The sequence below is a fragment of the Salmo salar genome, chromosome 06 (assembly GCF_965601325.2).
Source record: "Salmo salar chromosome 06, fSalSal1, whole genome shotgun sequence".
Taxonomy (NCBI): domain Eukaryota; kingdom Metazoa; phylum Chordata; class Actinopteri; order Salmoniformes; family Salmonidae; genus Salmo; species Salmo salar.
The window spans coordinates 40,306,967-40,333,569 of NC_138296.1; the positions used below are offsets into that span (position 1 = coordinate 40,306,967).

Sequence of the window (26,603 nt, forward strand, 5' to 3'; positions counted from 1 at the left end):
TTATGATGATACCATCTAGCTTTTTATATTTGTGCAAATCTTTCTAAAACAGAAAATGGACAATTCAATGGATATCAATTGAGAAAGAGGTAAGAATATGTAGGCTATAAGAATATGTTGAAGGCTAGCTGTATTGGGTGCAGATGACTGAACTGCTCACTTTTGTGTCTGCAGGAATACAGATGAGGAGGCATACAAAGTTATGTCAATTGGTATTGGTATGCAGATCAAATTTAGCATCCTCCTCCCTTACTTCTTTAATGAATACCCCATAGGCCTCTACATGATGGACATGGTATGTGTATGACACCCATTAACACAGGTTTTTTTGAATTCACATTTACCACAAAAACCAATGTATGAATACCTGTCATGTGCATGTTTTGTTAATCATCTGTATAATTACTATTTTTGGGATTCACAGACTTCACCCTCCCTTCACCTCTGATGAATGTAACAGGAAACCTGTTAAATCACCATACACTGCAAAATCATTCTGGCTGTGGATACATCAACACATTAACCATTTGGGGCGGCAGGTAGCCTAGTGGTTAGAGCGTTGGGCCAGTAACTGAAAGGTTGCTGGACTGAATCCCGAGCTGACAAGATAAAAATCTGTCGTTCTGCCCCTGAACAAGGCAGTTAACCCACTGTTCCCCGGTAGGCCATTATTGTAAATAAGAATTTGTTCTTAACTGCCTTGCCTAGTTAAAAAAATGTAATAACATTAACACACCAGAGGACTTGGGGTTCTGCTGGGAGTTTGCCTCATTTAGATTTTTTTATTCTGCTTTACAACTAAAATGATAATTAAACACTGAAATATTTATATGCATATTATTAACAACAACAACAGGGGAGGGGAAGGGGAGGAATAGTTAAAAAATGTACCCCAAAAGGTTATTTGAGGATCCATTAAAAGGGGTTCTTTGAAGAAGTTTCAAATTTGAAGAACCCCAACAGCCTTTCCCTTTAAGAGTATGTACATGCACCTGATATTTCTAGGCATTTTCTCATCTCATTCAAATGCATCTTATTTCTTGGGGACCAACTTGCTCTCTTATAAATAATACAACGGTTGGCTCTATGCAAGACAAATATTCGCAATAAAAAAAAGACATGAATAAATGATACAACCACTTGAACTTTGAAATGTGTGTTACATTTATTAGTCTTAAAAACAGAAGACATTTGGATGTTAGGTATATACACAATGCTTTTAACCAGAAAGGCACCTTGACATGCGAGTGAGTTTTTACGTTAGGAATATTCCTGCGTGGCTCAAAACTGGAGTGTTGTTTAAACTCCAGAGAAAATGGACACATTCACCTCACGAAGATACACATCTTTATTCATAAGGTTAAAAAGCTAATAAGACAATAGTGGTGTAGTGATAGCTAAAATATATTATTTTATAACAAATACGATAGTCTTAACGCTGCACATATTCTGTCTGCAACAATTTACTGGTATCCATCTCACCTCTGGATACAGACAGTCCACTGTGTTTGCAGGGAAAAGTACAAATGGGAGTTAACTCCTATGATATAAACCAAAACATGCCTTAAACTTTAACTCTTTTAAATGTAGCAACCTACACATACTTAATAAATTATATTATCTCAATACAAACAATTCATTATTTACCATTCAGAATCAAGAGCTATAAAAGATCTCTCGTATAGGCCATTTATGTCGATGGCTTGAAACTGAGCTGTAGTGAAGATACGGCTGTGATTGTCTGAAACATTTCTTTATTGCTATCAGTATGTGCATGTCTCTCTAAGGGGGCTTTAATATATACATACACACACACACACACACATCAGAGCACAAGGAAATAAAGTCACGCTAACTGGTGAGTATATCTGATCTGAATAGTGGCTTTCCTACTGAAATGCAGTGCCCATAGACCTGTGTTGAGACACTTCCTTTATCTGAGCAAATGTTCTTTGTCCAAAACGCCGTGTGCAAATATGAAGAAGAGCAAGAACGTGATCAGTTAACATTCTGGCTGCATGGGAGTGATAGAGAGAGTAGGTTATACTTACTTATCCTGGCTGCTGTTCAGTAGGGAACACTGTAGCACTGTGTTCTCATTGGACAAGTTCAGGTAGTACCTCTGTTTCACTCGGTTTCAAAACGTTTTATCCTTACTGAACACAACCCTGATGTCAAACGCTCCAGTACGGCCCTGACAACAGCACTTCTCTTCCTCCTCTCACTGTGAAAAGGAGAAGCCTTCCCACAGTGAGGTGAGGGCATATGGTCATGTTGGTTGGTGCAGCATTCTAATCTATATCATCAGTCCTGCTATGATATCTACTACTAAACCACAACCACAAACACACTGTGATAATATCAAGGAGAACTACGATGAAAATGTGTGGCTTGTGGTAAGTATAGTGACCTGGTACCGACGTACAAGCCAGAAGGAACCAAAAGCACAATTGACTACATCTTCTCTGGCCAGCAGAGGGGAAAGAAATCATGGGTGCGCATCTCAGTGAGGAAATCAAAGCAACTCGATTGGCCCTAGTAGTCTCCTTACGGACACCCAGATGGTACCGCCCACATTGGTCCCATGAGAGAGCTGCCACAGTATTTTGGAATCATCGTCAGTGATGATTGGCCGTTCCCTCGGGCCTCGTGTGGGTGGGATGGGTGTCGGGTCACTTGCTGAGGCTGATGCTGACGTAGGATGTTGGGATGTAGCCCTCATTCCCGTTGGCCCTGCGGACCCTGGTCCAGCCATCACCTTTATCCTCCTCCACTACAGACAACACCTCCCCCTCCTGCATGGTGATGGTCCCCTCACTGGCACCTAGCAGGGACATGACAGCATGTTACACTATCGCCATGTACAAGTGTGTTATACCATAATAGTGTTGAGTACATTAGTGTCATTGTGACCCATCCACACCTACCTGGGAAGTTGTACATGGCTGTACATTGGCCGATGGGAGCGACAAGCTCCTCCACTTCCTCCTCAAAGTCATCGTCAAACTCGGCGTAGATGGCATGAGAGGGATCTGGGGCGCCTTCTTCAGAGTGGGTTCCGTCAGGGCTGGAGGGAGAAACACACATGTGCTTAATAATAAACATAGATATACGACTACAGTACATTCACTGACAGCCATGAGTGAAGCCTCAGCGTCTGGTTTCTAACCTGTATGGTTCGTGAGTGCTGCCGTTGTTGTTGGAGTGAGACCTGTAGCTCAACGCATCCTCTCGCAATGTATCTCTCCTGAGCACCAAATCCCCTCGCCTTCCTGCCTCTGACAGCCATGACTACGAAACAAAGCACGGAGGAAATATACCAGTGTTTCCTAAAGACTGTGCTCGTGACAGATTGTGAGTGAGACCAAGTCAAAGAGAGGGGAAAAGGGTTAGTATATTAAATTAAGGAAAACATGAGGTCTGTGTTTACAAAGAACTATGTGAAGAGGTAACAAACAATATGTATTCTAGCTTGAATATGAGAACATGGCATGCAGTACATGACTGCGGCCAGTAGAGGGGAGTCCATTACCTCATACTTGTTGAGCTCTCCTCTCAGTCTCTCCATGTTCTGGGCTGTCTGGTTGATCTGGGGAGACAGGCTGGCAGGGTCTCCCATCTGGGGGTTCTTCTCATACACATCCTTCATCTTCTCCAGGGCCTCACTGGAGAGACACACACACAGAGACAGAGCAACACAGAGAGAGAGGGAAAGAGAGAGAAGATGAGAGGTGGATTGATTCTCTGTGGAAATGCATCCCTGTGGAGTGCAGTAATTGGTAAACAACACACACACACACACACACACACACACAATGTTGGGAGCAGTTGTCAGTAGTCACAGAGATGGTTGCCACAGCAGTCAGTCAAACTCCCCCACACACACCTCTGGTCCACTTCTTTCTGCAACTCCTTGCCAATGTCATCTAGTTTCTGTTGTAACCTCTTCCTGCGCTGCTCGGGGGGGAGATGGCCAAAGTCCTCCATCACCGTGGGCTGAGAAAACGCACAGGGAGGAACAGTCACTTTAACACACACACACACACACACACGTTCTCTATCACCATGGCACGTGGTAGGAGCGGAAGACACCCCGTCACCCACAACTAGCTCTGGCATTTCCTCTAGTCTGTGGTCATGGTTCAGCTCAAGGGAAACGGTTGATGACTAGAAAACATACTTAACCTCTAGTAACGACATTGTTCACTCTAAAGCAAAAACAAACAGATATACTTCGTTTTTACAGTGAGCTGAACCCAAAACCACCACCATTTTCACCCATATAATTCTTCCCAGCACCTTCCCATTGGCAGCACACCCACCCAAATAAGAACCTGTTTTTAGGATCTCTTCCATTGGGTTTTGTAGTGAACGTTTAAAGGAAAGAGGTTATCATAGTGACAGACGAGTAATACAATGGAGGTAAACTGAAGCCAAAATATCGGTCAAATTGTACAAATTAGATAATGTTTCTCCAATGCTGCAGTGACTTGAGTTAAGTGTTGTTACACCCCTAATCCACCAGGTGGCCACCACTTCAACTCTAACTCCAAACGGACAGACAGACAGGCCATGTTTTCAGCCCTCTGCTTCGCATCCAAAGTTGAATTTGAATCTGGCTGTGTTCCAGTTCATGTGCTAGCAGCTGAACTACAGCGTGAACATTCCAGCATTGATTCGAGAAGGTAAACAAGCAGACTTTAGTGTGACGTTTGAGACCAAGATGCTTGTTCAATTGTACTGATGGAGAGGTGGTCATGTGTGAGATTCCCCGTCGATGTGAGAAGCTGAGACACCCTTTAACACCCCACACAGACACCACTCTAGTATTACCATTACTATGATCCTCTCTGGAGTGAGCCTCTGAGGGAGAGAGAAACAGACAACGTGTGTGTGTGTGTGTGTGTGTGTGTGTGTGTGTGTGTGTGTGTGTGTGTGTGGTGTGTGTGTGTGTGTGTGTGTGTGTGTGTGTGTGTGTGAGAACTGGGTGTTTCGAGCCCTGAAGGTTGATTGGCTGAAAGCCGTGGTAAATCAGACTGTATAGCACGGGTATGAAAAAACATTTATTTTTACTGCTCTAATTACATTGGTAACCAGTTTATAATAGCAATAAGGCACCTCGGGTGTTTGTGGTATATGGCCAATATACCATGGCTAAGAGCTGTATCCAGGCACTCCGTGTTGTGTCACGCATAAGAACAGCCCTTCGCCGTGGCTTATTGGCCATATACCACAAACACCCGAGGAGCTTTATTGCTTAAATATATATACAAAGTGCATTCGGAAAGTATTCAGACCCATCATCTTTTTGTTATGTTATCAGCCTTATTCTAAAATGTATTAAATAAAACATTTCTCATCAATCTACACACAATACTCCATAATGAAAAAGCAAAAACAGATTAAAACTGTTTACATAAGTATTCAGACCCTTTGCTATGAGACTCGAAATTAAGATCAAGTGCATCCTGTTTCCATTGATCATCCTTGAGATGTTTCTACAACTTGATTGGAGTACACTTGTGGTAAATTCAATTGATTGGACATGATTTGGAAAGGCACACACCTGTCTATATAAGGTCCCACAGTTGACAGTGCATGTCAGAGCAAAAAAAACAAGCCATGAGGTCGAAGGAATTATCCGTAGAGCTCCGAGACAGGATTGTGTCGAGGCACAGATCTGGGGAAGGGTACCAAAACATTTCTGCAGCATTGAAGGTCCCCAAGAGCAAAGTGGCCTCCATCATTCTTAAATGGAAGAAGTTTAGAACCACCAAGACTCTTTCTAGAGCTGGCTGCCCGGCCAAACTGAGTAATCGGGGGAGAAGGGTCATGGTCAGTGACCAAGAACCAGACTGTCACTGACAGAGCTCTAGAGTTCCTCTGTTGAGATGGGAAAACCTTCCCGAAGGAGAACCATCTCTGCAGCACTCCACCAATCAGGCCTTTATGGTAGAGTGGCCAGACGGAAGCCACTCCTCAGTAAAGGCACACGAAAGCCCATTTCGAGTTTGCCAAAAGGCACCTAAAGGAATCTCAGACCATGAGAAACCAGATTCTCTGGTTTGATGAAAACAAGATTTAAACTCTTTGGCCTGAATGCCAAGCATCACATCTGGAGGATATCTGGCACCATCCCTACAGTGAAGCATGGTGGTGGCAGCATCATGCTGTGGGGATGTTTTTCAGTGGTAGGGACTGGGAGACTAGTCACGATTGAGGGAAAGATGAATGGAGCAAAATACAGAGAGATCCTTGATGAAAACCGGCTCCAGAGCACTCAGCACCTCAGACTGCGGCGAAGGTTCACCTTCCAACAGAACAACGACCCTAAGCACACAGCCAAGACAATGCAGGAGTGGCTTCAGGACGAGTCTCTGAATGTCCTTGAGTGGCCTAGCCAGAGCCCGGACTTGAACATCTCTGGAGAGACCTGAAAATAGATGTGCAGCGACACTCCCCATCCAACCTGACAGAGTTTGAGAGAATCTGCAGAGAAGAATAGGAGAAATTTCCTGAATACAGGTGTGCCAAGCTTGTAGTGTCATACCCAAGAAGACCCGAGGCTGTAATCGCTGCCAAAGGTGCTTCGACAAAGTACTGAGTAAAGGGTCTGAATACTTATGTAAAATGTGGGTGTAGATTGATGAGGATAAAAACAAAACAACGTAATTAATTTTAGAATAAGGCTGTAACATAACAAAATGTGGAAAAAGTCAAGGGGTCTGAATACTTTGAATGCACTGTGTATTCAGAGTATAAAAAACATGAAGGAACCCTGCTCTAAGGTTAAAGAAAGATTTTTAAGCCTTGAGACATGGATTGTGTGTGTGTGCCATTCAGAGAGTGAATGGGCAAGACAAAATATTGAAGTGCTTTTGAACAGGGTATGGTAGTAGGTGCCAGGCACACTGGTTTGTGTCAAGAACTACAACACTGCTGTGTTTTTCACGCTCAACAGTTTCCTGTGTGTATCAAAAATAGTCCACCACTCAAAGGCATCCAGCAATCTTGACACAACCGTGGGAAACATTGGAGTCAGCATGGGCCAGCATCCCTGTGGAACGCTTTAAAGACCTTATAGGGTCTACGCCCCGACAAATTAAGGCTATTCTGAGGGCAAAAAAGGGGACGCTGGGGGGGGGGGGGGGGGGGCACGACTAACTCAATATTAGGAAGGTGTTCTTAATGTTTGGCATACTCAGTGTATGACACCTTCAAATATTCTGTTTTTCCACTCTGAAAAGGTCAACACCTGAAACCTAAAACATTTTGCTCATTAATTTAGTCCGTTTTGATTGGACGTATTCAGTCATTTCCTGGAACAATAAGACAGAACAGGTTGATCGACCAAACAGGTTGGCGGAGGCCTTTGTGAGGAGACGTTGTGGCCCCTGACCCTGATGACTCACCGTTCGCCCGAGGGTCCGGAAGGAGGATATTCTGGGTTTTACTGTCTTATTGATCTCCTTCAAACAGTACGACAATGGGTCCCGGCCAAACTTGGGGGAGGGGGGTCCGTTAGCGGGCGAGGGGGCGGGCGGCGTGGACAAGGGGGTGAGTGAGGAGGGGGAGGGAGAGAGCTGGGGTGGGGTGAAGCACAGACACCCAGGGAGGGGGTATGCAGGGGAGGGGGTGGCATGGAGGGAGAGAGGGAGGGGAGGGAGGACAAAAACAGATGACAAGGGAAAGAGAGAGAGACACCATCAACACCTTAAGCACACCACACAGAGAAGACAACACTGCAGCAGTTACCCCTGCAGAAGCCCACAGTCACCGGGTCATTCACATAACGCCACAACACCAGCAACGAAACACCAGTACAGCACCACAGCCCCAACACCAACAAAACACAAGCCACGATGAAGGGTAGAGTAGAGTGAGCCTACGTGAGGAACAAGATTGACAGATTGGAGTGGACCAATGGGAGGTTCCATTGGTTAACCTCAATCTGGACACAGACACACAGGTAGACTGAACTATGTACAAAGGACACCCTATACGTCTGGGCCTGGTATACATGCTTGTAATACGGGTAATAAGACACATGGCAGGTCTCTAAGCTGGTGGGAACTACTGAACGTTGGCATGATGGTGTAACCACATGACCAAGTGAGGAGCAGTGAGGGAGAATATAGTCAACTCGACAGGCTGGTTTCTCAGACACAGATTAGCCTAGACATACGGTAGTCCTGGACTAAATAGCATTTTAACTAGGAGCTGTTTGAATCAGTGTTGTGCAGTGTTGTGCAGTGGGTAGACATTTTACAAATTACATCCAAAGCTCTTTCTCACAGGCCAATATGAAAGTTAGCTCTAATAATTACTGAACCAATTCCTTGGGGAGAGCAGGAGCGATGACACAGAGCGGTGCACCACACAGACAGGATGGGAGGTGGGCGCGGTGTATTAGAGGAACAGGATTGGACAGCAGTCAGCAGGGTAGCCAATCAGACATGTAGCAGGAGGAAAGTGCTGGAAGAGACTGGAGGGAGGGGAGAGAGAGATGCAGCAGTGGGTAGAGGCTGGCCATGATGTAGGTTAGCTAGGTGTTAGTTTGCTGTCCTCTCAACATTCCTGTCTAGTTTATTTTCAGTCATTTCAGAGTGGCTCAGGAGGCCTGATTAAGGGACATGTATTCTAGATCTAGACGTCCTCTAGTGGTCCAACGTCATCCGTGATCTCCAACGACGGTGTAGAGAGAACACAGCAAAAATGAGTTGACCTGGAACTAGTCATCCCTCCCTGTCCCACTATCATCCCTGATGGTTGGCATTTCCCAAAGGTGTCATTGTGGTGCTTTGACTGCTAATGTTATAGTCCAGGCCAGTATAATACAGTATAATAGCAGTGTGTTTGTAGCGGAAAATTCAATGTGTTTGTGCCCGTCTGTGCTGATGAAAGCACAAGCTCTGCAGAACGCTGCCTGCCAGTAGAGTTGACCTATTGGAAACCACAGTCAGTCACACGCTGCAGAAAGTCAGAGGGGGCTTATTCACAGACAGGCCAGGGACACAGCCATGCACATACCAGTTCTAGAAAGGTGTGTGTGTGTGTGTGTCTGTGTGAGAGAGAGAGGGGGGCCATGCAGTATGTACATGCAGAGCTCTGGGAACAGGAAGGATTGTGTATGAGACCACAGCTTCAGGACCAAAGTGACAGAGGTGGTCCCCAGAGGTGGTCCCCAGAGGGACGTTCCCAGACACTGTCTCCCTGATTCAGCCCCTCTGCCTCAACACTGACACACACTGCTCATGGTTTATCTACCTGCACCTTGGAGCGCTGATCATTTCAAACACTAAAGAAATCCACTCCTTCATAGGAGTGAAATCACCTGATTTGGGCATGAATTGTAGATTAGGATAATAATGTCTATTCCTAATTCAGAGTGTTACTCAGCTAGTCAGAACTGAGTCATGGGAGTGGGGTGTTCCAGGGGTGTAAACTAGCCATTGTGTCTGTGAGGAGGAGGAGTGGTGCTACTAGCAGCCTACCTTATTCTTCTTGCTGAACAGCCAGAACGGTTTGCTCCTGTTCTTGCCCAGCAGCTCCAGGGGGCCTTTGGGGGTACCGAGGGTGCCCAGGCTGCTGTCTGAGGAGGTACGGTTGATGCCCTGACTGTAGTCCTCAAAGTCCAGGTCCCCAGGACGCTCAAAGCCTGACTTGTACTGCTCTATAAGAGCTATGGAGTCCTGCAGGGACAGTAGGTTACATTATGACAGTGAAACACAGACCAACAATACCAAAGCATTTCAAAGGATTTGTGTTTCATACCCATTTCCCTCACATTCTGTCAAACTTCATTGGACCACATGCATCTACGATACGTTACGTCTGGGTTTGTTTTGTATACATGCAGTACAGTACGGCCCACTCACATTCCTCTCGTTGACATTAGTGCCCGCTTTAGTGACGCCTTCCAGACACTTCCCGATAATGGGCATCACGTGCCTCTCCGTGTCTGAGAACAAGACGTAGCCCTGCGCCAGCTTCCTCACCCGCCTCTCATCCATGTCCTGGAGTTTCTATCGGGAGAGGAGGCACATACAGGACGTCACTCAATCAGATCTGCCACGTCTTGGTGCCTGATTACAGGAGAACAACCTCGAAAAGGTCTGCTGTGTTTTTAGTGTCTGTTGAACCAAATGTTAGCATTTAAAATAGTTCCAGCAGAAGGAAGGAAAGCTAGGCTAAGGTCAGGATGGACGGGTGAGAGTCTCTGCCTTACGTTGAAGATGAGAGGCATGTCGCTGAAGTAGAACTGGCTCTGCTCCTTGTTGTATTTCTGCAGCTGGGCGGCGTAGTCGTTCTTACACTCTTCCGCTATGTGTGTCCTCATGTTGGCCTGCTGTTTGGCCTGGACACAGGTAACAAAACAAACACACAGGTCACACACAGGTCGGTCTGGTGGCTCACATTCCACTGTTTAAAGGGGAAACAGGACAAGTAGGACAGCTGGATTGTGTTCAGTAGGGCACACCGTAGGAAAACGTTTTGCAACGGAAAACGAAAACCTGTGTTCTTTTTATTCTGTGTTGGTGTCCTACTACCTTCTCGACGTCGGCCTTCGTAGCGTTGATGTCCTGGTCAGTTTTCTCGGCATACTGAGCAGCTTTGTCCGCTTCCCGCCACTCCCTCTCAAAACGTTTCTTACTCTAAAACACAGAGAGAGACAGAAGCACATCCATGTTGATCTTAGCTAACCCAATACTGTGCTCTGTAGGCATTCTTTGAATGGAATAGAATAGAATAGACTCTACTATTGTGTACAAGCGAGACCTCTGCTTCACCCAAGGCTAGTGAACACTTGCCCTATGGCCACTAGCACCTGGCTTTACTGAATGGGGCTGGAACATCAGTGGTTTAAGTCAGTGGTGCTGACCCATACAGTGACGAGCAATGGGCTGGAGTGCTGCTGGCTTCTGGTCTCGTTTTGGTTCCCTACCCCTGCTTTAAAAAGGAGCTCCTCATCTCTTTTTACTGTATATTACAAATACTGGTCACCTGAGTCACCACACACACATGCATGCACTCACAACTAGTGAACAAACGTCCCTTTCACTGATGTAACAATGACCCCACTTACAGCAGACAAAAAGCAGACAATATGAGAAAGCATTCAGAAACATTTGACTGCTTTCACCGCTATAGACAATGGAGGACAGTGACTGGACAAAACATTGCCCTTTGACTGAACAGAAAGAATAAACAGTTGTTCACTGACAAGCAGAGTATAGGCCTACTGTATAGAGAGGATGTATACATTAGTATTCTACCAACAAAGTAGATTTTCCCTTTGGAAGAGGGGAGTTATTGGCTGACGGCCTGACATGTAAACAAACTTACACTGTCGAGCTGCTTATAGGTGCTCTCCAAACTCTGCTGGGCTTTCTTGGCCTCCGACAGATGCTGCAAACAGACAAACAGAGAGAGGACACATGAGACACCAAGAACACTAGGATGATAACATGACGGTCCCTACTTAGACAGGGCCATTGGGTACAGAATACCACCAAAAACCACTGAACAAAACAGATGGTAAACAAATAGCAGCCTGTCTGTCTGTGGGTCATGTCTACTGGGAGACTTTATAGTGTTTGTGTGCGTTCTATATTCCATTGGGGTTGGGCCAAGGCATTCCTCTCCTTTCAGAGGACGACAACACGACAGTGACCACCCCCCCTACGAGACAACCCAAGTAAGGCTACCTTTGTGCCTTAACAGAGGAACCTACAAATCTCTGCTGGTCCTTCCTGTCTCCTTCATACTCTCCCTCCCTTTCCCTAGCTCCCACCCATCTTCACTCGCCCTCACTATAATAATCAGAGTTTTGAACTCCTCCATCCTTCCCTCTCAGTGTGGATCTCTCTCTCTCTCACCGTCTTGCGCTCCATCTTGAGCTCCTGCAGGTACTTGGTGAGTTCGATGCAGATGTTCATCATCATGTTCTCAGCAATCAGCTCCCTCTGTCCTGCGTAGTCGTTCATCTCATTCAGGATGTCCAGGAAGGACTGGTGGTTGGAGAACCTATGGGAGGGGGGGGGGGGGGGTACAGAAGAGATGAGATCTGTAATGGATTTTGGTGTTGAGAGGAAGTTACATACACTGTTGCTTAAATAGCTGTGTTAGCCAGGTAATGATAGGTCCATTACTTCCTTATTCCCGTTTCCCTCTCAGGGGGTATAGTAGCAGTCATTTGCATTGCTCTGCAGGTGCTGCCATAGCCTCTCCAACTACAGTACTATAGACAGGAAAGCAGTTTGAAAACACGTCATTGAAATTACGTCATGTATTGTTGGTGTTTTATTGTAGTCAAGCTTTGTTTTCCTTCTCTATGTCTGATTAGGAACTGAAAGTCCTATTGAAGATCACAGCTGGCCTGGGCAGGTACAAATACAGCACATGTATTTTATGCACACACACACATTCATTCACACACACACAAGCCCACAACAGCTCACCTGCATTCCTGTTCCTCTTTACAGCCTCGTTTAGGATTGTATTTCTTTGTTAGATTTCTGTCAATATTAGGAGAGGGGGAAGATATGGTAAGTAGTCTGGAAGATTGAATATGTCAAAAGCACAGATGCAAACTGAATTATCCTAAATGATAGGAAAACACAACGCATCAAATTAGGATATCTATTGAAATCTCAATGAAGAAGTTCTACCCACCTAAATTGGTTACAGTTTGTGTTTAATAGAAATGATTCAATTTAAAATCAATCCACACCTCTAAGAAACAACACACAAATATTTGCTTCTTGTAGGCAAGACCGCCCCAGTCCACTGGCACAGTTGATCTTTCCTTTTTGACGTTTTTATCTCAATATCAAATCATTTCTAGGTAACAATTAATTACCTCACTGTAATTGTTTTGAATTAAAATGGTCAAAAAGAAAACAAAAATAGCTCAAGCAAGAATTCTGCTAAGACTGAGTGGTCTGTCTGGGAGTGGTCAGAGAGGAGCCTAATGGGAAGGATGTGTAACCTGAAAGCTAGCTGTTATTGGTCTCCTATTAATATCTAGGTCTAAAAAAACACCCAGCCAAACAAGCTCTTACACTAAAAGGGCATTATCATAATTGTCACAATTTCACTGTATTATTCCAACCTCACTGTGGTAATATATATATAAAAAACAAAGGATATCATGTTTCTGACTGCACTGCCCTTTTAAGGGAAAGCCAATGCAAAATGACAGTCAAGAAGGACATCCATGTAAAAACAGAGTCACTTCTCCTATTCTTCCTTCTTTCATTAGAGCTCTCTCTGACCACATCCTGTCCATCATGTGCCAGTCTGCTCCCACTTCCTCTCCTCTCCACCAGAGCACAGCAGCAGATACTGACAGACGCACTCGGAGTGAGAGTTAGGAATAGAGAAAAAGGGAGGCAGTAATGCAGGCTCAAGCTTAAGAATGAGGGCAGTGTTTCTGGGACTGTCTGGGCTGGGGCAATGCCAACAGGGGGGAGACAAGTTCAATTCTGCCCCAAACTAGTCATAAGACACCACATACATTTCATAAAACAGCTTTTGAGCACAAACATCAACTGCTGTGGGCACACATGCAGGAATGAGGTCTGAGGAACCATGAAGAATGAGGCCTACCTCAGCTGCTTGGCATAGTTCTGCTCTATCTCCGTCCTCTCCTTCACAAACTTGACATACTTCTCTACCAGTTCCAGTCCGGATTGCGTGTGCTTGTCGATGATGTCATATTGGTCCTGGGGAGAAGGAACATGAAAAAGAGAGAGAGAAAGCGATATTATGGACGATACACACGAGATGCATGACAGCTCATCACCATTCGATAAGAAGGACAGGGCGCGTTCCATTGGATGAGTGACGTCATCTAAAAGAATGCTGGATATTAAATCAGTCTGAGGCAACATTTAGTTTACAGACTGTTGATACTGAATCTCAAGTCACCATATCTACCCAAATGTTAAGCCTTCCAAGAATTCTCTACATATGCACAACCATTGACCCCAAGCCTTGAGGTGCTAAATCAGGCTGCGTTCTGCTGCTAAAGAGAGGGGGAGTGGGAGAAAGTGGGAAAAGGGCCAGAGAGAGAGCGAGAGGCCACAGGTAGGAGGACGACCTTTTACCGACAGGAAATAGGAAGCGCCCCACTCTTGCACTTCCTGTGGTACGTGGACTCCGTAGAAACATCCCAAATATGAATTGCATATAAATATGAATTGCATAGAACACCAAACAACCAATTGATTGCCGCATTACTGCAAAATTGGAGGAGGCAAGTGGAAGGGAGCGAAGGTAGGGAACTTGTTTGTCTACCCTTTAAAGGCCAAAATTGGCTAAAAGAAATCGTCATAAATTGAAAAACATACCAGTTTCATTTGAGGACCAAAATGTTGACAGCGGCGCCATACAGATTGTAAAAAAGAAGAGATTTGATGTACCGATTCTATGGGACATGGTTTATGAACTGATACAAAAAAAAAAAAAAACACTTGAAGAGTTTTTCAATAAAAAATGTTGCTCAGCTCAGCAGATGTTTCTACGAAGAGACAGTATCATTAGATCATTTATTCTGGTATTGCCCCTATGTAGCTTGTTTCTGGTCACATGTTCAGGAACGGCTGAAAAATCACAACATTTACCTCAAATTAACCCTACAAATAGCACTGTTGGGAGATTTGGAAAGCCATAGTCTATCAATCAACAATACAATAGTTTCAAAAATATTAATCTTTAATTTACAATCTGTAGATACTATGTGATTAGGAAGGTTCAGAATCTATGTGAAACATCACAACACAGTTGAAATCAAGTTGAGGGAGCGTGCAATTGGCGTGCTGACTGCAGGAATGTCCACCAGAGCTGTTGCCAGAGAATTTAATGTTCATTTCTCTACCATAAGCCGCCTCCAACGTTGTTTTAGAGAATTTGGCAGTACGTCCAACCGGCCTCACAACCACAGACCACGTGTAACCACGCCAGCCCAGGACCTCCACATCCAGCTTCTTCACCTGCAGGGTCGTCTGATGGGTGGTGGGAAGGGGGTGCTGAGGAGTATTTCTGTCTGTAATAAAGCCCTTTTGTTTGAAAATACTCATTCTTATTGGCTGGGCCTGGCTCCCCAGTGGGTGGGCCTGGCTCCCCAGTGGCTGGGCCTGGCTCCCCAGTGGCTGGGCCTGGCTCCCCAGTGGCTGGGCCTGGCTCCCCAGTGGCTGGGCCTGGCTCCCCAGTGGGTGATCAAATGGCCACCTGACTATTTACATTGACACCCCCCCCCCCCCCCCTCCATTTGTTTGTACATTGCATATATAATAAATAGCGAGTAGCAGCAGTCACTTCACCCCACCTACATGTACATATTACCTCGACTAACCTGTACCCCCACACATTGACTTGGTACCCCCCCTGTATATAGCCTCGTTATTGTTATTTTATTGTGTTACTTGTTATTATGTTTTACTTTAGTTTATTTGGTAAATATTTTCTTAACTCTTCTTGAACTACACTGTTGGTTAAGGGCTTGTAAGTAAGCATTTCACGGTAAGGTCCACACTTGTTGTATTCGGCACATGTGACAAATGAAGTTGATTTGATGCCCTTCAAGACCCACCCATGGCTGCACTCCTGCCCAGTCATTAGACTAGGGCCTAATTTATTTATTTAAATTGACTGAGACTTCCTTATATGAACTGTAACTCTGACAAATCTTTGAAATTGTTGCATGTTGAGTTAATATTTTTGTTCATCGGTGTATATTCTTGCTGTGTAACTATTGTTAAGAAAAGAAAGAAGTATATAATGTACAAAAAATTAAAAGCTGTAAAAACAACATTTATTTTTGTCCTCCGAAGAGGGTGGTGGATGGGTGAAACAAAAAAACGAAAACGTAATGCATCGTTATTTGATTTCCCTACACTTCATAAGCAAACACATCGTCAACTCACACAAGAAAAACAAAATAGGCTTGCTACCACACGTATAATGAACAGAAATTCCCACACTTTGATATGCAGTGAGGAGTCTTCTAGTCTCTTTTCTCTTTAGTTCCTTTTTTGGCTGGGTGCTTCATGGCCAGTTCAAGCACAGACAAGCCTGTTAGAGAGTGATGATGATATCAAGGAACTCTGTAGTTACAGTATGGAGGAGGGCCATTTAATGGGAAGAGATTCCTATCATGTTGGGCCATGTTCTTGACCCATCCTACTCCTTCAAAAGGGCACACGAAAAAGAGAGTGAACAAATAACACCCAAGGCCTTTGATTTGAGAAGAACACGTGAACATGTGGGCTTCTATGAGACATTGCGAGCGAGTTGCTGTATGTGTGCATGTGTATAACACAGAGGACTTTTTTTTTTTAGAAGTCTGATCAAATGTTTTGGGGCAGGAAAATGAGGGCCACAGCACACAGTGTGATCTTTTTGTGTTCAACCCTAAACACCACCAAGAAACGAGGAGAGAACGTACCAACTGCTCAGTTTACATCCCAGTTTAACAGAGTCCTCCTGTCTTAGAGGTTAAGTTGTAAATAAACCAAGCTGATTGTTGTTTCACAACCATTCGGTCTACTGCCTGGGATGGGTGTCTTCCACCACACAAACATAACCTTGTTTGCCCTCGTCATAAGACCATTTTGTTTAGAAATTGGTTCCAATTTAAAGTTTCAGTAAGCTAGGACATTCAGTTGGGCTTTTCATTAGCATACTGTTGGCTTCGTGATAGCATTTAGGACACGTCGAAGAACAGTAATCTTTCAAAGACTGTAGGCCTATCCATCCATGTTGGCCCTGCTTCAACCCAGCAGCCTGTGTCTTCTACCTCCACACCCCAACTCCAGACAGATGAACTTGTAAAGGCATCACCCTAGGCATGGGAAGTCATCCTGCTCAGTGGTGGAAAAAGTACCCAATTGTCATACTTGAGTAAAAGTAAAGATACTTTAATAGAAAATGGCTTGAGTAAAAGTGAAAGTCACCCAGTAAAATACTACTTGAGTAAAAGTCTTTTAAAATATACTTAAGTATCAAAAGTAAAAGTAAAAAATACATTTCAAATTCCTTACATAAAGCAAACAAGATGGCACCATTTTCTTTTTTTTGTATTATTATATACAGATAGCCAGGGGCACACTCCAACACTCAGACATCATTTACAAATGAAGCATGTGTTTAGTGAGTATGCCAGATTAGAGGCAGTTCGGATAACCAGGAATGTTCTCTTGATAAATGTGTGAATTAGACAAATTATTTTAGAAATTAACAAGTACTTTTGGGTGTCTGGGAAAATGTATGGAGTAAAAAGTACATATTTTCTTTAGGAATGGAGTGAAGTAAAAGCGGTCAAAAATATAAATAGTAAAGTACAGATACCTCCAAAAACGACTTAAGTAGTACTTTCAAGTCTTTTTACTTAAGTACTTTACACCACTGATCCTACTCCATGACCACAGAGAATGTTTCCTACCTTAGTCACTATCTTTCATGAACTTTATAAAGGGACCGTCTGCCATGCTACATTTTTTTTACAGTCCTGGATTGTGGAACACACACAGAGCCTGTCCTCACTCAGTCACACTAGCAGCCAGGGTTAATATCCATGCACTGATCTTTCACACTGAACACTAGGTGCCGAAAATAACTGCTGGATTAACGGCAAGGAAAGCAGGGGACAGATGCCACAGAACAGGCAGCACAGTTGGCCACGAACATTACTGGCCAAACACAATCACAACCAATTAGGCAGTCTGGCCATTGTGGCGAGAGAAAGAACGAATGTTGAATGAATGTTTTCCAATAGTCTCCCTCACACATAAATACAAACATATGAAAACCTGGTTAGATCTGTGTGCAAATTGAAGTCATTCTCTAAATTACCAGCTAATAAAACCTGATAGGAGAAGGTACAGTAAACTACCAGCTAATAAAACCTGTTTGCGTTTGCATGTTTTCAGAGAAAAGTAGAGGTATGAAGAAATGTCTCTTGGGTTAAAAAGTGAAACAGATGTGGCAAATATATCCATATAAATAAATAAATACATACAAGAGCATGGATAGATGAGATGTTTTGAGTTCATTAAACGAGGTCAAACCTAATTAGGTTGCTGGTGCTTCATGCAGCACAGCACTGAGGATGGAAAGAGGACATGAGGAAGAGAGAGGCCCAGGGGGAACATGGGTAATGAGGTCAGAACCTACTGTCCCACCCTCCTCTCTGTAACGCACCATTTACATATTCACTATATGGGAGTGTGTGTGTGTGTGTGTGTGTGTGTGTGTGTGTGTGTGTGGAGGAGGTCAGATCACTGGGTAAGTGGTGGAGTAGCCATAGCCTAGCTCTCAGATAAACAGTGTAGCAACATTGAGGGGCAGTGTGTTCTCGGCTTGATTTTCTAGTGAAAAGACTGCTTGTTTCTCTGTTTGTCTTGTCCATTGTGTCGCCTACCAGCTACCACTGTAACTCACTCTTGTGCACATTGGCTGGGGAATCCATGACAACCAGTGGCAGTGAACAGAGGTTGAAATCGACTCATTATACTCATTAAAACCATGTGAGATCGATGAGCGAGAACAAAGATCCATCCAGCTATGTTAAAAAGTAAGCTATTGTACTCTAGTGGACAGCAATCCTGGTCCTTGAAAGCAAGTGTACACTACAGTGTTTTCCCAGGCTATTTTAAACTCCTCAATTAAGGTATTGGTGGTCAGTAATTAGCCTAGTTGGCAGACTCTCTCTCCAGGACTAGAGTTGGGTTGGTGACCACTGGCATGCTCAGTACAGTGCACTGTTGAAAACATTGAAGGATCTGGAGTAAATGTGCCATCGTGTAACTGATATCATTCAATATGTCAACTTCAAGTCAATGGTAGGGGACAATATAAGTTGCAAAAAAAAATGTATTCGGAGCAAAATTACTACAGGGTAGCAAGCAAGCGAGTCGGAGGCCGAAACTTCTCTGGTCTCTACTCCTCCCGTTGTGGGGTCTGAGACGCCGAAGCCTCCCACCGTTAGCTCTGACAAATTGAAAACCCTAGTCATTGGCGACTCCATTACCCGCAGTATTAGACTTAAAACGAATCATCCAGCGATCATACACTGTTTACCAGGGGGCAGGGCTACCGACGTTAAGGCTAATCTAAAGACGGTGCTGGCTAAAGCTAAAACTGGCGAGTGTAGAGAGTATAGAGATATTGTTATCCACGTCGGCACCAACGATGTTAGGATGAAACAGTCAGAGGTCACCAAGCGCAACATAGCTTCAGCGTGTAAATCAGCTAGAAAGATGTGTCGGCATCGATTAATTGTCTCTGGCCCCCTCCCAGTTAGGGGGAGTGATGAGCTCTACAGCAGAGTCTCACAACTCAATCGCTGGTTGAAAACTGTGTTCTGCCCCTCCCAAAAGATAGAATTTGTAGATAATTGGCCCTCTTTCTGGGACTCACCCACAAACAGGACCAAGCCTGGCCTGTCGAGGAGTGACGGACTCCATCCTAGCTGGAGGGGTGCTCTCATCTTATCTACGAACATAAACAGGGCTCTAACTCCTCTAGCTCCACAATGAAATAGGGTGCAGGCCAGGCAGCAGGCTGTTAGCCAGCCTGCCAGCTTAGTGGAGTCTGCCACTAGCACAGTCAGTGTAGTCAGCTCAGCTTTCCCCATTGAGACCGTGTCTGTGCCTCGATCTAGGTTGGGCAAAATTAAAGATGGCGGTGTTCGCTTTAGCAATCTCACTAGTATAAAGACCTCCTCCATTCCTGCCATTATTGAAAGAGATTGTGATACCTCACATCTCAAAATTGGGTTACTTAATGTTAGATCGCTCACTTCCAAGGCAGTTATAGTCAATGAACTAATCACTGATCATAATCTTGATGTGATTGGCCTGACTGAAACATGGCTTAAGCCTGATGAATTTACTGTGTTAAATGAGGCCTCACCCCCTGGTTACACTAGTGACCATACCCCCCGTGCATCCGGCAAAGGCGGAGGTGTTGCTAACATTTATGATAGCAAATTTCAATTTACAAAAAAAAAAAAGACGTTTTCGTCTTTTGAGCTTCTAGTCATGAAATCTATGCAGCCTACTCAATCACTTTTTATAGCTACTGTTTACAGGCCTCCTGGGCCATATGCAGTGTTCCTCACTGAGTTCCTATCGGATCTTGTAGTCATAGCAGATAATATTCTAATTTTTGGTGACTTTAACATTCACATGGAAAAGTCCACAGACCCACTCCAAAAGGCTTTCGGAGCCATCATCGACTCAGTGGGTTTTGTCCAACATGTCTCTGGACCTACTCACTGCCACAGTCATACTCTGGACCTAGTTTTGTCCCATGGAATAAATGTTGTGGATCTTAATGTTTTCCTCATAATACTGGATTATCGGACCACCATTTTATTGCGTTTGCAACAAATAATCTGCTCAGACCCCAACCAAGGAGCATTAAAAGTCGTGCTATAAATTCTCAGACAACCCAAAGATTCCTTGATGCCCTTCCAGACTCCCTCTGCCTACCCAAGGACGTCAGAGGACAAAAATCAGTTAACCACCTAACCGAGGAACTCAATTTAACCTTGCGCAATACCCTAGATGCAGTTGCACCCCTAAAAACATCTGTCATAAGAAACTAGCTCCCTGGTATACAGAAAATACACGAGCTCTGAAGCAAGCTTCCAGAAAATTGGAACGGAAATGGCGCCACACCAAACTGGAAGTCTTCCGATTAGCTTGGAAAGACAGTACCGTGCAGTATCGAAGAGCCCTCACTGCTTCTCGATCATCCTATTTTTCCAACTTAATTGAGGAAAATAAGAACAATCCGAAATTTCTTTTTGATACTGTCGCAAAGCTAACTAAAAAGCAGCATTCGCAAATGGAGAATGGCTTTCACTTCAGCAGTAATACATTTATGAACTTCTTTGAGGAAAAGATCATGATCATTAGAAAGCAAATTACGGACTCCTCTTTAAATCTGCGTATTCCTCCAAAGCTCCATTGTCCTGAGTCTGCACAACTCTGCCACGACCTAGGATCAAGGGAGATAAAGTGTTTTAGTACTATATCTCTTGACACAATGATGAAAATAATCATGGCCTCTAAACCCTCAAGCTGCATACTGGACCCTATTCCAACTAAACTACTGAAAGAGCTGCTTCCTGTGCTTGGCCCTCCTATGTTGAACATAATAAACGGCTCTCTATCCACCGGATGTGTACCAAGCTCACTAAAAGTGGCAGTAATAAAGCCTCTCTTGAAAAAGCCGAATCTGGTTTTAGACCCCATCATAGCACTGAGACTGCACTTGTGAAGGTGGTAAATGACCTTTTAATGATGTCAGACCGAGGCTCTGCATCTGTCCTCGTGCTCCTAGATCTTAGTGCTGCTTTTGATACCATCGATCACCACATTCTTTTGGAGATATTGGAAACCCAAATTGGTCTACATGGACAAGTTCTGGCCTGGTTTAGATCTTATCTGTCGGAAAGATATCAGTTTGTCTCTGTGAATGGTTTGTCCTCTGACAAATCAATTGTAAATTTCGGTGTTCCTCAAGGTTCCGTTTTAGGACCACTATTGTTTTCACTATATATTTTACCTCTTGGGGATGTCATTCGAAAACATAATGTTAAATTTCACTGCTATGCGGACGACACACAGCTGTACATTTCAATGAAACATGGTGAAGCCCCAAAATTGCCCTCGCTAGAAGCCTGTGTTTCAGACATAAAGAAGTGGATGGCTGCAAACTTTCTACTTTTAAACTCGGACAAAACAGAGATGCTTGTTCTAGGTCCCAAGAAACAAAGAGATCTTCTGTTGAATCTGACAATTAATCTGGATGGTTGTACAGTCGTCTCAAATAAAAAACTGAAGGACCTCGGCGTTACTCTGGACCCTGATCTCTCTTTTGAAGAACATATCAAGACTGTTTCAAGGACAGCTTTTTTCCATCTACGTAACATTGCAAAAATCAGAAACTTTCTGTCCAAAAATGATGCAGAAAAATTCATCCATGCTTTTGTTACTTCTAGGCTGGACTACTGCAATGCTCTACTTTCCGGCTACCCGGATAAAGCACTAAACAAACTTCAGTTAGTGCTAAATACGGCTGCTAGAATCCTGACTAGAACCAAAATATTTGATCATATTACTCCAGTGCTAGCCTCCCTACACTGGCTTCCTGTTAAGGCTAGGGCTGATTTCAAGGTTTTACTGCTAACCTACAAAGCATTACATGGGCTTGCTCCTACCTATCTTTCCGATTTGGTCCTGCCGTACATACCTACACGTACGCTACGGTCACAAGACGCAGGCCTCCTAATTGTCCCTACAATTTCTAAGCAAACGGCTGGAGGTAGGGCTTTCTCCTATAGAGCTCCATTTTTATGGAATGGTCTGCCTACCCATGTGAGAGACGCAGACTCAGTCTCAACCTTTAAGTCTTTACTGAAGACTTATCTCTTCAGTAGGTCCTATGATTAAGTATAGTCTGGCCCAGGAGTGTGAAGGTGAACGGAAAGGCTGGAGCAACAAACCGCCCTTGCTGGTTCCCCTCTCTCCACTGGGATTCTCTGCCTCTAACCCTATTACAGGGGCTGAGTCACTGGCTTACTGGTGTTCTTCCATGCCGTCCATGGGAGGGGTGCGTCACTTGAGTGGGTTGAGTCACTGACGTGGTCTTCCTGTCTGAGTTGGCGCCCCCCCCCCCCCCCCCCTTGGGTTATGCCGTGGCGGAGATCTTTGTTGGCTATACTCGGCCTTGTCTTAGGACGGTAAGTTGGTGGTTGGAGACATCACTCTAGTGGTGTGGGGGCTGTGCTTTGGCAAAGTGGGTGGGGTTATATCCTGCCTGTTTGGCCCTGTCCGGGGGTATCATCGGATGGGGCTACAGTGTCTTCTGATCCCTCCTGTCTCAGCCTCCAGTATTTATGCTGCAGTAGTTTATGTGTCGGGGGGCTAGGGTCAGTCTGTTACATCTGGAGTATTTCTCTTGTCTTATCCGGTGTCCTGTGTGAATTTAAATATGCTCTCTCTAACTCTCTCTTTCTCTCGGAGGACCTGAGCCCTAGGACCATGCCTCAGGACTACCTGGCATGATGACTCCTTGCTGTCCCCAGTCCACCTGGCCGTGCTGCTGCTCCAGTTTCAACTGTTCTGCCTGCGGCTATGGAACCCTGACCTGTTCACCGGACGTGCTACCTGTCCCCGACCTGCTGTTCTCAACTCTCTAGAGACAGCAGGAGCGGTAGAGATACTCTCAAAGATCGGCTACGAAAAAGCCAACTGACACTTACTCTTGAGTTACTGACTTGTTGCACCCTCGACAACTACTATGATTATTATTATTTGACCATGCTGGTCATTTATGAACATTTTAACATCTTGACCATGTTCTGTTATAATATCCACCTGGCACAGCCAGAAGAGGAATGGCCACCCCTCATAGCCTGGTTCCTCTCTAGGTTTCTTCCTAGGTTTTGGCCTTTCTAGGGAGTTTTTCCTAGGGAGTTTTTCCTAGCCACCGTGCTTCTTTCACATGCATTGCTTGCTGTTTGGGGTTTTAGGCTGGGTTTCTGTACAGCACTTTGAGATATCAGCTGATGTACGAAGGGCTATATAAATACATTTGATTTGATTTGATGAGCTTGGCTCAAGCAGCCATGCCCATGAGACTGTGTGTTCCATCCATGCGCGCGGTGGGCAGCAGGAGGCAAAAGTGTCCCATTTCTGGGAATCAACTGTGTGACAACTTGTTGTAGGCATGGCCCTCCCAAAAGTGGATCCTTCCTTAGGACAAAACTAGTCTTGGGACAAGGAATGTCAATGAAATTCACTCAAGTTCATAACATCAAAGGCCTAGGCCCTAGACATTCTGAATGTCTGGCAGTTTGTGCACAACCATCTGGGTCATAAGCTTTTTCTTGACAAATGAAACATTGACTTGAACTTGGCTAGCTAGCTAATACCATAATGATCTGAAAGACAAGAGACCAGCACAAGCTGCTTTGTTCTTCAGCATCCCCAATGACAGCACTTTGATTTGAGTTACTAATCGTGCTATAACTTATATAGCTGCTACAATGGCTGTGTTTACACAGACAGCCCAATTCTGCTCTTTTGCCCATTTATGGAAGGGGGGGGGGGGCTTATATACAGATTCAGGAATGCGCACATGCAGGAACGCCACAAATTGCGTGCTGCAATCACACACTATTACAATTATGGGCAAAATAAACTGATCTGATTGAGCAAAGGACAAATTAGTGAAAAATATCCGAATTGGACTGCCTGTGTAAACACCGTCACATTTGTATCTGTTCAGAGAGTGACATGCTGGTCCAACTCAAGGTGTCAAAAAAATAATATGGACCCATCCAATTGGCAACAGATTTTCATGTGAATATTCAAAAATATTAGTCATTTCAGAGTTTCCATTAGGAAAATCTGGCACCGGACAACAGGGAACATTTTTATTGACCAGACATTTGAGAAATTTTATGGACATCCATATGCATTCAGATCCAACCTGAGGCAGCCAGCAGCATCAATAAATGAAGGATGCTGGCCAAATTAGCCACATTTACGAGTCCTTAAAAACCACCCTTAAACAAATTACAAAAACATTATTCCTTCTGTTTCAATGTGTAGCATATGCAAAACTTTAGACTATTTTGAGGCTACTTTCCTAAAACAATTGTCCACCTCACGGTTCAGCTGTTAGAGATTTGAGCACTAAATGCATCAGGGCATTGCATGCAAAGGCTTCCGTGTCCACAGTATGATATTCATATTTTAACAGCTTATTTCTTGTTGTGCACAAATTTGTTTACATCCCTGTAAGTGAGCTTTTCTCATTTGCCAAGATAATCCATCGACCTGACAGGTGTGGCATATCAAGAAGCTGATTAAACAGCACGATCATTACACAGGTGCACCTTGTGCTGGGGACAATATAAGGCCACAAAAATTACTACAGGGGAGTATCCTGCAACTTTGCACAACCATTGAAGAGGAGTGGGACAACATTCCACAATCAGCCGCCTGACAACTCCATGCGACGGGGCTATGTCACGCTGCATGAGGCACGATGCCTAGTTAAATAAAGCTTAAATTAAAAAAATGGTCACACCAGATACTACCTGGTTTTCTGATCCACGCCCCTTCCTTCGTTTTTAAGGTATCTGTGACCAACAGTCATGTGAAATCCATAGATTTGGGCCTAATGAATGTATTTCAATTGACTGATTTCCTTATATGAACTGTAACTCAGTAACATGTTTGAACTCGTTGCACGTTGCGTTTATATATTTTTGTTCAGTATGCATGCATGCAAGTATGCATGCGTATGTGTACAAAGTATTCAGACCTCTTGACTTTTTCCACATTTTGTTGCATTACAGCCTTATTCTAAAATTCATTACATTGATAAGGAAAATTAACAATCTACACACAATACCTCAATCACAAACAAAAACAGGTTTTTAGAAAATGTTGCTAATTTCTTACAAAAAAATATCACATTTACATAAGTATTCAGACCATTTACTCAGTACTTTGTTCAAGCACCTTTGGCAGCGATTACAGCCTAGGGTCTTCTTGGGTATGACGCGACAAGCTTGGCACACCTGTATTTGGGGAGTTTCTCCCATTCTTCTCTGCAGATCCTCTCAGGTTCGGTCAGGTTGGATGGGGAGCGTCGCTGCACAGCTATTTTCAGGTCTCTCCAGAGATGTTCGATCGGGTTCAAGTCCGGGCTCTGGCTGGGTCACTCAAGGACATTCAGAGACTTGTCCCGAAGCCACCCTGCGTTGTCTTGGCTGTGTGCTTAGGGTCGTTGTCCTATTGAAAGCTGAACCTTCACCCCAGTCTGGAGGACCTGAGCACACTGGAGCAGGTTTTCATCAAGGATCTCTCTGTACTTTGCTCTGTTCATCTTTCCCTCGATCCTGACTAGTCTCCCAGTCCCTGCCGCTGAAAAACATTCCCACAGCATGATGCTGCCAACACGCTTTACCATAGGGATAGTACCAGGTTTCCTCCAGACGTGATGCTTGGTATTCAGGCCAAAGAGTTAAATCTTGGTTTCATCAGACCAGAGAATCTTGTTTCTCATGGTCTGAGAGCCCTTTAGGTGCCTTTTGGCAAACTCCAAGTGGGCTGTCAAGTGTCTTTTACTGAGGAGTGGCTTCTGTCTGGCCACTCTACCTCAAGGCCTGATTGAAGGTTGTCCTTCTGAAAGGTTATCCCATCTCCACAGAGGAACTCTTGAGATCTGTGAGAGTGACCATCGGGTTCTTGGTCACCTCCCTGAACATGGCCCTTTTCCCCGATTGCTCAGTTTGGCTGGGCGGCCAGCTCAAGGAAGAGTCTTGGTGGTTCTAAACTTCTTCCATTTAAGAACGATGGAGGCCACTGTGTTCTTGGGGACCTTCAAAGCTGCAGAAATGTGTTGGTACCTTTCCCCAGATCTGCGCCTCGACACAATCCTGTATCGGAGCTCTACGGAGAATTCCTTCAACCTCATGCCCGGATTTTTGCTCTGACATGCACTGTCAACTGTGGGAACTTAAAATAGACAGGTGTGTGCCTTTCCAAATCATGTCCAATCAATTTAATTTA

At 44.4% G+C, this 26,603-nt stretch overlaps 1 protein-coding gene across 3 annotated transcripts in view; it reads right to left on the reverse strand.

The window, feature by feature from the left end:
• Nucleotides 1-1,140: 1,140 nt before the first annotated feature.
• The window catches only part of LOC106607205 (cdc42-interacting protein 4 homolog), a 28,756-nt gene continuing 3,293 nt past the window's right edge, over nucleotides 1,141-26,603 (reverse strand). Inside the window, exons 2-16 of one of the 3 annotated variants that reach the window (XM_014203921.3) lie at nucleotides 13,612-13,727; nucleotides 12,462-12,518; nucleotides 12,153-12,241; nucleotides 11,880-12,027; nucleotides 11,347-11,409; nucleotides 10,551-10,655; nucleotides 10,229-10,357; nucleotides 9,879-10,025; nucleotides 9,495-9,692; nucleotides 7,413-7,583; nucleotides 3,887-3,996; nucleotides 3,533-3,665; nucleotides 3,170-3,291; nucleotides 2,928-3,067; nucleotides 1,141-2,824 (exon numbers count right to left, since the gene is read on the reverse strand). In XM_014203921.3, the coding sequence (XP_014059396.2) occupies nucleotides 2,673-2,824; nucleotides 2,928-3,067; nucleotides 3,170-3,291; nucleotides 3,533-3,665; nucleotides 3,887-3,996; nucleotides 7,413-7,583; nucleotides 9,495-9,692; nucleotides 9,879-10,025; nucleotides 10,229-10,357; nucleotides 10,551-10,655; nucleotides 11,347-11,409; nucleotides 11,880-12,027; nucleotides 12,153-12,241; nucleotides 12,462-12,467 (1,713 nt within the window). In that variant the 5' untranslated portion in view covers nucleotides 12,468-12,518; nucleotides 13,612-13,727 and the 3' untranslated portion in view covers nucleotides 1,141-2,672. The remainder of the gene's footprint in view (nucleotides 2,825-2,927; nucleotides 3,068-3,169; nucleotides 3,292-3,532; nucleotides 3,666-3,886; nucleotides 3,997-7,412; nucleotides 7,584-9,494; nucleotides 9,693-9,878; nucleotides 10,026-10,228; nucleotides 10,358-10,550; nucleotides 10,656-11,346; nucleotides 11,410-11,879; nucleotides 12,028-12,152; nucleotides 12,242-12,461; nucleotides 12,519-13,611; nucleotides 13,728-26,603) is intronic. The other 2 variants (XM_014203920.3, XM_014203923.3) reach the window with 2 other exon arrangements.